Below are 14,579 nucleotides of genomic sequence, written 5' to 3'. Positions count from 1 at the left end.
AACAATTCGCTGCAAGGCAATACTTGGTAAAGTACTCCAATTAATTAATACTTTTATATGATTGCAAAGATATTTTAAGCCCAAGGGCTCAAAAAAAAAAATTCTTTTAACACCTTTTGGGGCTACAAAAAAAAACGTAAAAAAGAAAAATAAACGCATTGCCACATATTGATCAATGGTAAAAGGAAAATGTCTAACCTCATGCAAAATTGCAGATAAACGCCGGAACTCACCAGTGAAGACAGGTTTGAAAAAAGAAACTTTTTGGTGCTTGTGTGGTGAAGGCACTAATTGATTACTGTATAGCAAAGTTATTTCGCTTCAAGACATGTTATGTAACTTCAAGGTGTGCGCTAGAAAAAAACTCAATTTTCTCGAGAGCATAAAAGCGAATTGTCTGTCTTCTGGCGTCATTCTCGATCGAACAACCCAACAATAACTAATAGAAAATCCGAGAAAAATTGTGTAAAATTTTTTAAGAAGTGTTGAATCACAGCAAATGATAACAAAACGTTCAGTCGCTGCGGAACGTGTGCGAAGGGCTTCAGTTTTTATTTTTTACTAAGAAAAGAACTAATACAATACTCGTATTGTGTTTGCAGAAATATATTTTATTCCTGTAAGAGAAAGTCTTTTTTAAGAGTTAAAACTATTTATTAATTCAAAATGGAAGATATTTTGCAAGTTGAAACCATCAGGGAAACAGAAAGATGTTCCATAAATCACTCAAAAGAATGGAGCAGTCAATCATCATCAGAATTTTATCCACAAAGCAGTAAAGCAATCAGAAGAGTTGCTTCAACAAAAATCGCAAAGCGATGCTGCTCTGAATGTCACTGTGTTCTTCAGCAAAAGAATTCCTCAAGATATCAAATCCAATGTAATGCCTCTTCATTTCATCTGTCTTGTTTCAATCTCTTCGCATCAACTGCTACAGTCTCAATGCCATCTCTCTTCAGAATAGGTAAGTTGTATCTATGTATGTTGACTTTATGATTGTTAGGACGTAACTGAGAGTAGTAATGATATAATAATAAAATAATTAGTTAAGAAGCTGCTGATAAAAGCAAATGTCGAAAAAAGCAGACAAAGTCGCAAGTTAAAATTACATTTTATCCGCTAATTAGAGCAGTCACAAAAAACACAAAATACATGTCTAGAACTTTTAATATCACTTTTCGCATTATACTGGTGCTTAAATATATGGATAATTTAATTTTGATTCCCAAAGTAAAATTCAAACGTTGCAATACTTGTGAAATCTCTCAGATTAAACATTCTGGCGAAGGTCAATATCAGACATGTTTCAAAATTACAAGTGTTTATGCTACATAAATTATTGTTGCAACACCATCAAACATTATCATCATTTGAGAATTGATAAACCATTAGAGTGAAAAACATATATCGGGTAATTTTCCGCATGTGCAAAGTTAACTATGCGCAGCAATGACATTGATTCACAAAAACGAAACGCTGCTAACTTGCAAAACGAATATCTGGAGTTTGATTAATGAAGCCATAGCTTAATCGATTGATCGCAACTTAAACACATGAGTCAGAGTCGTTGGATGTGTCGGGTGCTTTGTAAAAATTAAAGAATCCTCCTAGAGATTAAACTTCATACACAAACTCATCATCTTATGTAACAAGAAAGTGGTGACCTCTCTCATGGTGTGACTAAAAGAAACAAAAGTGCCGGGGGATTTTAACAACTTAATTCTACGTGACAGCCGGTTGGGTACGAAAAATGTAAATTAGAATCCACTAATGCAAAAAGTTTGATATTTTTTTCTGAAAACGTAAAATAGACCTACTTACAATAGACTGACTAATCATAAGAAAGAGCTATCAAACACAACATTACTGTAAAATCGTGCTAGAAGCGAGATTAAAAAGACTTTGGTGAGAGACAAGTCTTATGTATAATAATCCTTTTCGTGACCAACCGGAACAAAGTATGCCCTGCTTTGACAAAATCTGTGTGAGAACTTGTATGATGTAGATGTTAAAGTTAGCATATTGAAAGAACTTTGTGTGCTCAAATCTCAATTTGACTTACTGCATTTTTCAAAAATGTTGTATCAAAATTTCTGCATCACCAGAACAACATTGACCAAATAAGGCACACAAAATGATCTAACTAAAGGATCACAAAACAAACACTTTTCTACCATTTAGCTTGCTAACTGCCACGTTTTGAGATCTGATCAGTGATATAACTTAAATCATAATGGTGGTAAACTTTTAGCCACATCATTCTTGACTAGCACTCTCTTTGTGTTTGTGACGGGACAAACAAATCACCCGAGATGAATGACACACCCATAACAGCAGAACAACAATATTGTACCATGCGTCAATATCGTCGATTGTCAATGTCAATTAAAACTTAAACAGCTTTGCGCTACCGTCTGCCATCAAATGGTTACTTTTTTTGATTGGGATTCTGCAAGCTTTTTGTTATCACAAATCGCAACTGCACAATATTGATTGCCATGAGCTTGTTTGTTGAAACGTTTGAGACATAAATGACATGCAATATTTTCTTTGTTTTACAGCACTGCTGCTTGCTGTTTTAAACAACGCTACTGTGTCATCTTTGCCACTACTGAAAAAGAAAAGCGGGGAGAATCTGTCACGATTCAGTTTGGAGCTTTCAAACTTGGATGACGTAAGCATGACAGAAGATGCTCTGAAAACTGGATTTCATCTTTCAAAAATGATTCTTGACCTGAAATCAAAGCAAGAAAAAGAATCGTTTCCGGAAGAAGTGTTTTCACGAAGAGCACGATCTGCTGCATCCATATGCGTTCCAGCAATTGCCGATCTTCTAAACCTTCTGAGCCACGCGAGAGAAGTAGCGGTAAGTTCAAGACCTTACAATAAATTTTGTAATGAAAGTAACTGAATCTTTGCAATACATACGGTTTTTCAAAATAAACCGATTGAAAATTTCACAAAACTCAGCAAATTTGTTTTGCAATTATGAGCTGACGATATGATACATTTAGTGACCTAGCCATATAGCCTTTTGATTTTCCGTCCGCAAACTTTATTATTTTTACTTCTTGCTTTGCTGTAATCATTTTGGATATTCTTCAAACTGCAAGTAGATAGTACAAAATAGTTCAGCAAGTAACAGCATACTAAACAGTTTGTAAAAGCAAGATAAATAATCAAATGCACTATTTTGCGCAGAGTGAAGCTCACCAACGCTTGAAGAAAAGAAACAGCATTCGAGCAAGTGCTACGAGATCCTGGGGATCTTCATGCAAGTACACTCATAGCGAACTCAAAAGAATCTATTGCGAAGTTGAAAGTAACCCAAAGTTGTTCGGGAAATCAACCCACCCAGTGCTAGGAGCAATCAAATCCATACTAAATCTAATGCAGATGGAGGTGAGAAGATACACTAGCTAAAAATATTGAAATCGTTTTTGGTTTGTGTTGATGCTTTATAAATTGACTGATTTGAAATGAGATTCTTACGATTTGTAATAAAATCATCATAAAAACTATTAACTGTTCTTCTATAGTAATACTTATTCTAATGACGTTTTTCTTGTTTTTCAGATGAACAGTCTTGACATTGCATTTGAGGAGCTACAAACTTGCAGCTCCACAACTTCCAAGCCCAAGGCCGGCAAAATACTGGACGATCTTTTTAAATTGCACACAAATTTGGCAAACATGTGTGACGGAGAAATATAAGGAATCATTTTGTTAAAATACCACATTATTTTATTTAGCACATCTCTTGTCTTCACGCTTTCAAACAGTTTTCTTAGTTGTTTGAGGACCAAATTTATTCTTTGTTTTTATTTATTTTTTACATTATTTTTATTGTTGTGAGAACTACTTTTATCACCTTGCCAACGCTAACTATCATCCTATTTTTTAAACAAAATACTCTACATGTTATCAAGAGCTAAAAAGAAACGAGTTTTACACTAGTATCTGGTGCAAAACAGTATGTGTGTTATCTTGCCAGCGAAATTGTCAATTTAAGGTTGTACTGTAAATCGTACTTTAACGCACATGTACTGCCACGTAGTCTACTGTAGACTGTCATTGTTTTTTAGTACATTTGTAGTGTACAGTACGGTATTGTATTTATTTGCACCTGACTATTTATGTCGTTGCTTTATTTATGCGTTTACATTTCTAATCTAATATTGTCATACAAAGCAATAAATAAAAAATAATTGCAATCAAGTGTCTACATCAGACGGATCATAGAGGTACTAAACAACTGCAGGCTACGTTTTTAAAAGTGGCATACTAAGTCACACAAATGGAGATGTGGTAGGCCTACTTGTAATACTGAGCTAATCAGGCTGCTGAATAAACTGTAACTTCGATCCAACAAAACATGAAGACTGGAGAGTGATATGGGCAAGATAACTAGTCACTAGTAAATTGATAAGTTGAGTTAAATACAAAATGTTTATAGGAGGCTTTGGTGACAGCCAGAATATATTCAAACAAAAACTTATCTTCAAGGGTTTCACACTGTAATAACTGGAAAAGCTAACTATAGGTTACTTTTTCTTCGTAAAACTTAAAACAAATCATTGACTATTATACAACAATCCATTTTTAGTCTGAACAGAGTAGAGACAAGTGTGAAAATGACAGTTCCAGCGAAAGACTGCACAGTGCACACAGTCTACTCACGTAAAACAAGCAGTGGCCGAGTGGTTAGCGCGTTGGGCTCGCAGTCGAGAGCCTGCATGTTCGACTCCAACTACCCGTACTTGCTGTTGTTTCTCTGGGCAAGAAACTTTACGATAATTGCCTCTATCCAGTGATCGATTTCGAGTAATGGGTAGTACCAAATTTAAGTCATAAGTAGAGTAGACAATAGGAAAGAGACATTGCCGTCGGCTGCAGCGTGGGTCAGGTGTACGTCGGAAGGCGTACACCGATGCATAGCGCTCAAGTCCGCTTTCCCGCAATGCAGGATAAAGATATGAAAAACAAACAAACAAAAAGCATAAAAGCTGAGCAATCTGAGTGTGGATTCATCAAACGTTTTTGGGCAAAACCAGAGAGCCAACGTTGAGAGATGTCACAAGAGTTCAAATATACAAAACCCATCAATCACTAAAGATTTCCAGCAAAATGACGCTGATTATTTACTGCCATTAATTTAATCGGATGAACAGTGACCGATTCATTAGCTTCGGTTAGCAGCTTATCTTTGTTTTTTGTGCAGCACATTCCGTACCGCTGTGCTTATCAAGCACAGAAAACCTGTTATTTGTTTTGCTCTTACATAAAACAAATAGAAGCCCGATGTCGGCTTTTTTATATCTTCAAGTTTGTTGCATAAATTGTCTTTGTTTGGAAAGTTTCAATACCGTACCGCTGTCTCAACCGTTCAATGCTGAAACATCGAACCGACACTTGAAAAGGCGCCGGTTCGACACCGCTCAAGAGCATGCGGCTGTGTCTTTGGCAGGATATTTAAAGGCATGCCTGAAGGTTGGTTGGTTGGTTTTGAATCTTTATCCTCGGACTGACGAAGCCTCTGATAGGCTATTCCTGGTAGTTTCGCATACTTGTAGAGGCTTTTGACGCAGGGTCGGTTACCGAGATTGGCAGAGTGAAGTTTCCGATTAATGTTAAAGTGTTGTTTTTGAGGAATAGTTCCATCCACTAAATGCCGTTGAACGGAGAAATTCAATGAAATGCTTTGCTCAAGAGAGTCGAACCAGCGCCACGTGATCTTGAGCAGAGCGCTTCACCACTGAGCTAACAAGGCGGACACGAAGATTGGCATTATTTCCTTTTCCTCTACTTAATCTTTAACCACTGGGCGGATGTAAGCTTGGATACAACAACAAAAACTAAAAAGAACATTGTAGACCTCTAGCGGATGAAAAAATTATTACAACAGCCGCAAGATGATAACACGTCGAACTGTGCTTTTATTTGAAAACATATTTTCCAGCGCTTGCAAAGCGCACTGAAAGTACATTGGAATATATTTCCCACGGCTTTATAAAAGGTTCAGTTCTATTTTAACTTCTATTAACATAGCAAGTGAAATTTGAATACAGAATGAGACTGTTCACCAGGCATGTTAATTCATAATGGCAAGTGAAACGTGTTGGTTTTGCAAAGACTCGAGGTGGAATTTTATGACATTCGTATTTTTATGATTTATTATATAAAAGAACATCGGTTAACATAAGCGCAACTGCGCAATTATTGTTTGGTGAAACATTTTTTTTTCAACATCTTAGTTAATCTATGCTGGCAACGATTCATTCTGATCTGTTGATGTAAAAACATAAAACTAAACTCAAAATACTCGCTTGTGATCGATATAAGTTCTCTTCTTTTGAAAAATTTTTGAACTAAAAGCAATAAGTCCGGTGGTCAAACTTAAACGAATTGTAGATGGGCAGTCGGTTACACCTTGATAGGGCAGTCGGTTACATAAGTAGGTTACAAGTTACATAGTTAAACCCTGGTTAAACACTCAACTTAATAAACAATGAAACGGCAAATTAAGGAACGCCTTTTTTGCAACAGTTTCAACTCTCTGGGCAGGCTTGAGCTGCGGACATTATACAAAGCTCTACATTCAGCGGTAGCCTATACTCAATGGAAGAAGTTGTTCACAGGCATTACATTAGCGTTGTCAGCAGGAAAGTTCAAGGGTACTTTTGGACTCAAACCCAGGATTCTTTTAGGCCTAGATTTTTCAAAACTTTGCGCAGTCTACCAATCGTTTAACACTGCACTGTTACAACAGAAAACATTGCTTCCCATGCCCTCAACAAAAAATATTTCTATTTCATTTCTCAACAAAATAAATTATTTAGCCAACCAAGAACACTTTGGGACGCTGCACGACTACGAAATTGATAGACAAATCTACGAACTGAGCATTTAATTTATGTAAAGCGACTGTGATACTATAATAGCCGTGGCCTCAGGCGCGGATTTATGGGGGGCTCAGGGGGCCCGGTCCCTCCCCCGAAATTTTGTGAGGAACTGTTGAAATTGTATGTTTCTGCATCACATGGTTTGATATGCTTCTAAATCAGGGATATCTAAAGAAGGGGATACGAAGGCTTTTATTACGTCTGACAATAGAAGGGCTTTTGTTTATCGTAAATAATCTGTGTTTATCGTAAAATGACAATTGGCACCGATAGTAGTTTAATAACTCTTGTTATGATAACTTGCATTGCGCTATTGGCATCAGGCCTGGATATTTACAGCATGCTCATGGTTGCTTGTTAATTCAACTACTCATATACCTGCTTAACATCTAGCCTACTGCAAAGGCTTTGTTAAAAAAAAAGCTTACTGGCAACTTTTCAACTGTCTTTGTAGACAAGTATTCTTTGAATATGCTCTACGTAACATTTGCTAACTGTCTTCTGTAGCTCATTGTACCAGTTGCACTACAAAACTTTCTACGATTTAAAAAAAAAACTACATGTTTAAAGCACTACAAACTACCGCCCTGGTAGTGTCACGAGAATAAGGGAATCGCTGCGAGCCTTCATATCCCCTTCTCTAGATATCCCTGCTCTAAATAGCTGATATTAGTCCGACGGCGAACTTAACTTATCCCGGTGGGGGGGGAGAGGATAATTTTTTGGTATTATTATGGCTGAAATTATCCATCGATCAGACTCCGTTATTTTCTTTCATACAATTTTAAATGCATTTTAATAGCAACATTTGTTAGAGTTGACCCAGCTCTCAGCTGAAACCAACGCTGAACCAAATGACAAACAGTTTGAAATCTTGAATGGCTGTTTAACTTTTTAACTTTTTAATCTTCATTATAATTTCAATCAATTACTGTATGCCTGCAGACATACAAATATCCAATTGGTCATGGACACTGCATACCTACAGGCAGTGCTGTATTCGTAAAAAAAGCACAGGGTATACTGTCTCAGATTTGATAAAATGATAAATACACAACTTGCAAAATAGCCTACTAATCTTTATTCTACTATAACATGAATTATCAGCATCAAAATTGGACGAGAGATACAAAATTGTTTATTTTTTTATGAATAGGCCTACATTCCAAACAGCCTGCCGAGAGGAATCTACATCTTTATTCTCTTTACAAATTTGGGATTTAGTATCCTTAGCTGATCGGTGGTTTGGCAGCCAGGATCTTACACATTTTTTAGCAGTAAATTGAGCCACAGGTGGTCCATGGCAATTAAGTTTAATAAACATCGAACAGCCCACATTATCAATAAGCAAAGATGCTCTTGAACATGTGATAATATCGTTCAATAAACTGAAACCACGTTCACATTCTGCTGTAGAACAAGGAAAGCTGAAATAGTTGTCAAGAGAGGCTTCAAATTATTGGGCACAATTTCAACTTTTTCACTAAAGTTTCTTAACCCTTGGATTGACTGTATTTCATCAATGTCAAAGCGTCTACAAATTCTTCTCACCTCTGCTTCTCCATGACGCAAATTTCCTTCTATCATTTTTTCAGGTTGCAAAGTTAGCAATATCAACCAGTAAGCAGTAGCTGACCATTGTTAGTGTGGGCATTAGCACAAAGTCTCATTTGCATTCTGCTAACAATGCTCTGAATGAATTGATTGAATGATACAGAACTCTCAGAACGGGTTCATGGTACATCCAGCATGTACCATTTTACACCCGTATACCATTGGTCCTCAAAGGGTTAAGTAGTTATAGTTAGTAGCAGTGACGTTCGGTGGCTTAAACCATTGGGAAAGCAACTTGGAAATATGTTGCAGCAAGGTAGTAGGCACGAGGGGCGTAACCGTCGGGCGAAGCCTGAAGGCGTGTTGCCGAAGGCAACACTTCCAGCGGGGGGTCTGGGGGGCCTCCCCCAGAAATTTTTGAAAAACTCTTCCAATTTGGTGCGCTCTGAGAGCATTTTCAAAACAAAATCTTCGGACTTTCCCAGTCCGAGGATAAAGATTCAATCAATCAATCAAACTGGGACTAGTTTAGAATGTTGGCTGCTTTTTTAGACTGAGCACAAAAACTTATTGTCAATGTCATCTGTAAGCATTTACGACATGCATTGGACTGGTGCACTAGTAAAGAGCAAATAATTAGCCTATAAATTAAGCTAGTCCATTCTTGAAGAACACAAGTACGGTATGTTTGCTCTGAACTTGTGATGTCAGTCTATTGACCCAAAGAATTTAAAAAACACTTGTGCTGTTTCAGTACTGGTTGGTTAATGTACCCTTTGGAATTGCATGTCTTATTGTAGAATCTATGTTTTTTTTGGTAAGAGAACCAGCTTTATTTTCAGCGTACTCAGTAGCCTATAGTTACAAGCCCGAAAATCACTCATGCGTAGAGGCTGTATTCCTTTCGCCTGAAACCAAAAGCAGCCACTATGAGATACGCATGACGTCACTGGGAAAGCAACTTTAACCACAACACCAGATAACACATCTGATTGGCTAAGCAGCTGGTGTCGTTTTGCAAAACGATTGAGGATTGGATAAAACGAAGGCGTTTTTCAATGTAGGGTAAGCAACTTTGAAAGTTGATTTCCCTGGAGCTTCAGTGATGGTTTCTGACAAAAGCGTTTGCGTTAATTGGCATTTATAGGCAAGAAATGCGGTTTGATGAGGACTTAGACTATTCACAAGCGTTACGAGTAATTCTAGTCACGAACACAGTAATTTTCAAGTTAAAATAGACTTGATAAAAATAATAAGAAGTTAAACCTAGAATTCAGTCATTATATTTTGCATAGTTTTCGCTCAGGTAAGCACTGCTTTCCTTGCTTTCCCTCACCGATCGTCACTGGTTAGTAGGCTAGTTGTCAAAAATCAGTAGCCTAAGGATAGCATATACCCACTCTATTTGGAAAACCAGAGGGTATACTATAGTTGCTCGAAAAAGCAGAGAGTAGGCTATACTGCGTATACCGCGTATACCCTACGAATACAGCACTGCCTACAGGGTTTTCAACCAGATTTCAAGTTTACTTTGCATGCTTATCAATTTTTATTCAGGCAAAATTTATTTTTTAAACATTCACAATAGATGAAAATGGCTGAAAATGCTATAGCATATCGTATATGTCGTAGTGTCATTGTTCATATCTGTTTTATCTTTTTCTTTCTTTTTAATTGATTTTCAAATTTTTTGCCCCCCCCAAAAAAAACTACTAGATCCGCACTTGCGTGACCTAATGAGTTAGGGCAAAGAAATAGTCATTTCGATTGCGTGGGTTCGATTCCCACCCTCTGCTAATATTCTTTTTTCTTCTGCAACTGAACTGAGTGCAACTGCAAGAAGGACCTTAATGAGTGCAATCAATTGAGTTTATGAGGAAAATTGTGACTAAAACACCAAGGATGTCAGGTCATGCATGACTGCGTTTCGTCCTACAAACACAGTGGTGTACGTTTAAGCAGCTCTTGGCAAACGCCGATTGAGCACTTCACTGGAGGGCGGAGGCACCTTGCTATGCATTGCGGTTGCGCAAAGCTCACTGCTTGCAGTTTGAGCACTTTGGCAAGGTTGGCAGTAATACCATTTTTGGAACTTAGGTACCACAAATGGGAAAATGTCACATGGGGTATATATCTCCATGGCCATGTACCAGTGTACCAAGTAGGCAGTAGCTGACCATTGTTGACCAAAAAAAAAAAAAAAAAAAAAAAAAAAAAAAAAAAAAAAAAAAAAAAAAAAAAAAAAAAAAAAAAAAAAATAGTGTTGCACTGTCTGGCATTTGTTGTCTGGCACTGTCTGGCATAGCTGACCATTGTTGCACTGTCTGGCAGACACAGACAGTAGGGTGGGTCGATTTTCCATTAAAATTGTCGCATAAATCGGTATTTAGGTGAGGCTTGCCATACTAAATAAAGTGTCGAAATTTCAATGTGATGGTGTCCTCCTAACCACTTACCCCAGGTGGTATGGAAAAATACAATTTTCTACTTCACCATAAATTGTATTCAATAGGTAGGCTACAATGAAAACGAAACACAATTGAAATGTAATGAGTTAAAGTCACACCTAGATCAGGGCCGGATTTAGCTTATGAGAGCCAGGAGCACTTTTAGATCAGGGGCCCCCGCGCAAAAAATTTTTTGTGCCTACGGCGCGAAAAACCATCTCTACGTCTACAGTAGCATTAATCCAGCACTGCATAGCATTTTGCTTCAAAAGTTGAAAGAAAAAAAAAAATAATCATAAAATCACATTTTTTCCACGTCGGGGGGCCCTTCAAAAGTCGGGGGGCCCAGGGAACCTGCATCCTCTGCCCCCCCTAAATCCGGGCCTGACCTGGATGTTAAACTAAACAATACAGTCTTTCTTTGATTCAAATATAGGCCGCTGCTTCCTTGCATCTAAGATAGAATAAATTATAGAGTTTCTTTTTAAACCTCAGCGACTACACGAATCATTCTTTCAACGACTTGAGTGACGACTTTACTGGAACTGACTTTATTGCATCTTAAAGTTCATCCTCACTCTTAGTTCTTAGATGATAATAATGATGGTTCAGTAACGTCAATCTGTGTCCAGTCGATCATATCAATATACAGTAATCCATTGCATTAAGATTAAGTTCATCAGCAGGGCGATGGAATCTTCATATTATTGTAGATGAAAGCTTTCATGCTTTCAGAATTCGCCTAACAGCTACTTCACGAATGGCAGGTTTATTGTCATGAAACATGGCATATAGCAAGTTTTCCGGGTGAGCTGCATAACAATTTTGCTTGATCGATTTGTCGATGACAGACTGCACTTCTACTGGCTCAAGTCCACGACTGAGTTGTATCAAGGAAAAGTAGCCTACTGCTGGAGCATTGCTGATATATGTGGCCATCTTAGTGCAAACCATACAGGCCCATATACAGTTGCAATGAATCGTGTCAATGTCTTAACAGCTTCTAATGGATGGGTTTGACTAACATAATAGCGGCACATTAGATTTGCTCCTGTGAATGATTATATTTCCCAGGATTTCTGTGTAAGAGTGTTTCAGAGCATTCCCCAGAACTGATTGCATGGCAGATTTCCAAAGGGTACATCTGGTCTGTGCTTAGATCTTTGAATTGTCCAATTTTGGCAAATGGGGAGTTTCAATTTTATCGAACAATGCGATCTCTAAGGCTATATGGTTTGACCAGTGCAGAATATCGCCAATTTCACTAATGAATGTTTCTGAACCAAATGTCTTTCCAAATAATCCAAACAGATGCTGCAATGGTAACTCATTGATGGGCAACATAGGCCAACATATATTCCACTGAACTTCATAATGGATATGATCTTCTACTCTAGCAATTACTCCATTACGATTCCCGGTGTTCACTGCTCTCCCGTCACAACCTGTTATTTGAATTCCATCCATGTTCATATTTTCGTCGATCATACATTTTAAAATGTCAACTGAACGACCACTTGGTGTTGTGACATGAGAGATATTGATGTCACCAGGTTGTGTCAGTAAAACGCAATGGTATTCTTTTATTTTTCTTCTGTGATTCATCCTTTCTCCCATCGAAATAGAGCGAGATAAAATTATTGACGACATGTTGGGTTGGTTTCAATCCAGTACTCCTCTTGACTCGGCTATGTCTCACCATAGTTAATAAATATACCTAGTTCGCCAGCTTCCGTTGTTTTAAAGTCGGCACGTACGCCCTCTGTCGGTGGTTAATACGTTTTGCTGAGTCAGCAAAACGTATTAACCACCGACAGAGGGCGTACGTGCCGAGTTTAAACAGCAAGATTCGTATTCAGTTGGCGAACTAGGTATATTTATTAACTATGGTCTCACTTTCCGTTGGTCAATACAGATGTCTGTGGAGAAGTCTTCTCCAAACACATCCTGAAAAGTAGCAGTGGCAATAGCAGCAACTGTTTCGTCAGAAACCATCTTTCGATCGGCTTCCCTTGCAACACAAGGGATTGGGATGGTATTGTAGGCACTACTTGTTGAGACACTCTCCATGAAACTCGGATCATTATCGGATGAATAAGATAAAAAGTCAGTTTCACAAAGCTTTTTGTGGCGTGTTAAACCCACAACTATTAGAAGTTCGCTCACTGCGCAGGATTGCCGGATTGGGCGAAAAAATGAGATAAAATGACAAAAATTTCCGCAACCGTTTGCCCAATCTGGCAGCCCTGTTATAGAAACAGAGAGTCATTGGGGTAATGGGTTGCTGTGCACAAAACGATTTTAAACTTTGAGGAAATGTTTAGAAGGTAAAGTGGCACCTATGTTCAAATTTATATGATAAATGGAGAAATCGCCCCACCTTAACAGACAGTGTCTGCAGTCTATGATTTAAGCATGTACGGTAAGTGCCTACCGTATAATTGGGCAGAAGAACGCATACGGTACGGTACCGTACTCGCAATGCAGCTAAGTCCAAATAATTAAATTTGTTTATCTGTGTTGAAAATTAAAAACGTTAGGTTAGTTACCATTTTTGTAGGCCAGCTCAATAAGCTATAACCGGTTTTGTTGGAGAGATGAAACTCACCTCACGGAATAAGATTAATCTTATTGTAGAATTAGGAGCAGCTAACTCTCCTTTGTTAAAGTGTTATTGTCTGTTAATTATTACATCCTATAGGTGCCACAGAATGAAGAGTACCGGTAGTCATGAAATGCGTTGTTCAATCGCACGTACTTCTACAGTAGAGCCGAACCAGTGCCAGTTGATCTTAAGTAAGGTGCTGAACCACTGAGCTATGAGAGAAGATGATCTGTTATTTGGCATATGCAATTTATGTCATAACTACTGTGTTAGTATAAATGGCACATAACTTGCGACCATATGGATTATGGATACCTAGACTATATCGACGGTCGAAAACAAAAAAGTCGTAAGTGCATTTTTATTCTTTGGAGTAAAAGGCAAAAAAACAATTTTCTTTTTTGAATTTTGTTAATGCTTTTACTTTGAGCATTAATATCTGTAACTATAGTACTAAAATAGTAGTAGATAGCCCTAAGTGCATAGGTTTTGAAAATGCAAAAAAGGGAATTACTCAAAATGTCACTTATGACTTTTTTGTTTTCGACCATCGATATAGTCTAAAGGCTGGTAGTATCAACCTTTGTTTTACTGAAGGTAGCGGTGAATTGGAATAGCCTACAGCAGGGGTGTGCAAACTGTGATCGAATAGAAATAAGCTACCACAGATAATATGTAACAGCAACCAAAAGATGTAACTACACAAGAAATGTAGGTAAAAAATTTGTTTGCTTGATTTCACACTGATTGAACTTGTCGGGTTACCAAACAAAAATAACATTTACTAAATGTGGCAAACTTGAGACACAAATGAAAATCGTCTGGCGGGCCACACATTATTTAAATAATTCCAAACCTTTCTGCAAGCCAAAAAGTTTAAGCTTGCAGCCTACATTTGGCCCTCAGATCATGGTTTGTACACCCCTACAGTGTTTTATGTTTTTGTTTTTTTCAGAATGTTTATAGCTAAAACATTTCACCATGCTGTGTTTGCTCAGTTTTTTTCAATAACTTGTTAGAGTGACTTGCCACATTTAAATCTTTTCATGACATTTCGTTAAAAAAAGTAAT

The 14,579-nt window shown here is 37.6% G+C and overlaps 1 protein-coding gene across 1 annotated transcript; it reads left to right on the top strand.

Annotated features, from left to right (window-relative positions):
* Positions 1-614: 614 nt before the first annotated feature.
* LOC145781399 (uncharacterized) lies at positions 615-4,178 on the top strand. Its single transcript, XM_082593191.1, has 4 exons — positions 615-964; positions 2,562-2,866; positions 3,202-3,402; positions 3,577-4,178. Exons 1-4 carry the CDS (start codon positions 667-669, stop codon positions 3,712-3,714), a joined length of 942 nt encoding a protein of 313 aa, XP_082449317.1. The 5' UTR covers positions 615-666; the 3' UTR covers positions 3,715-4,178.
* Positions 4,179-14,579: the final 10,401 nt, after the last annotated feature.

The sequence above is a fragment of the Aplidium turbinatum genome, chromosome 12 (genome assembly GCF_918807975.1).
Source record: "Aplidium turbinatum chromosome 12, kaAplTurb1.1, whole genome shotgun sequence".
Lineage (NCBI taxonomy): Eukaryota > Metazoa > Chordata > Ascidiacea > Aplousobranchia > Polyclinidae > Aplidium > Aplidium turbinatum.
Note: the sequence above shows the minus strand (reverse complement) of the source record. Positions and strands in the feature narration are given on the sequence as shown.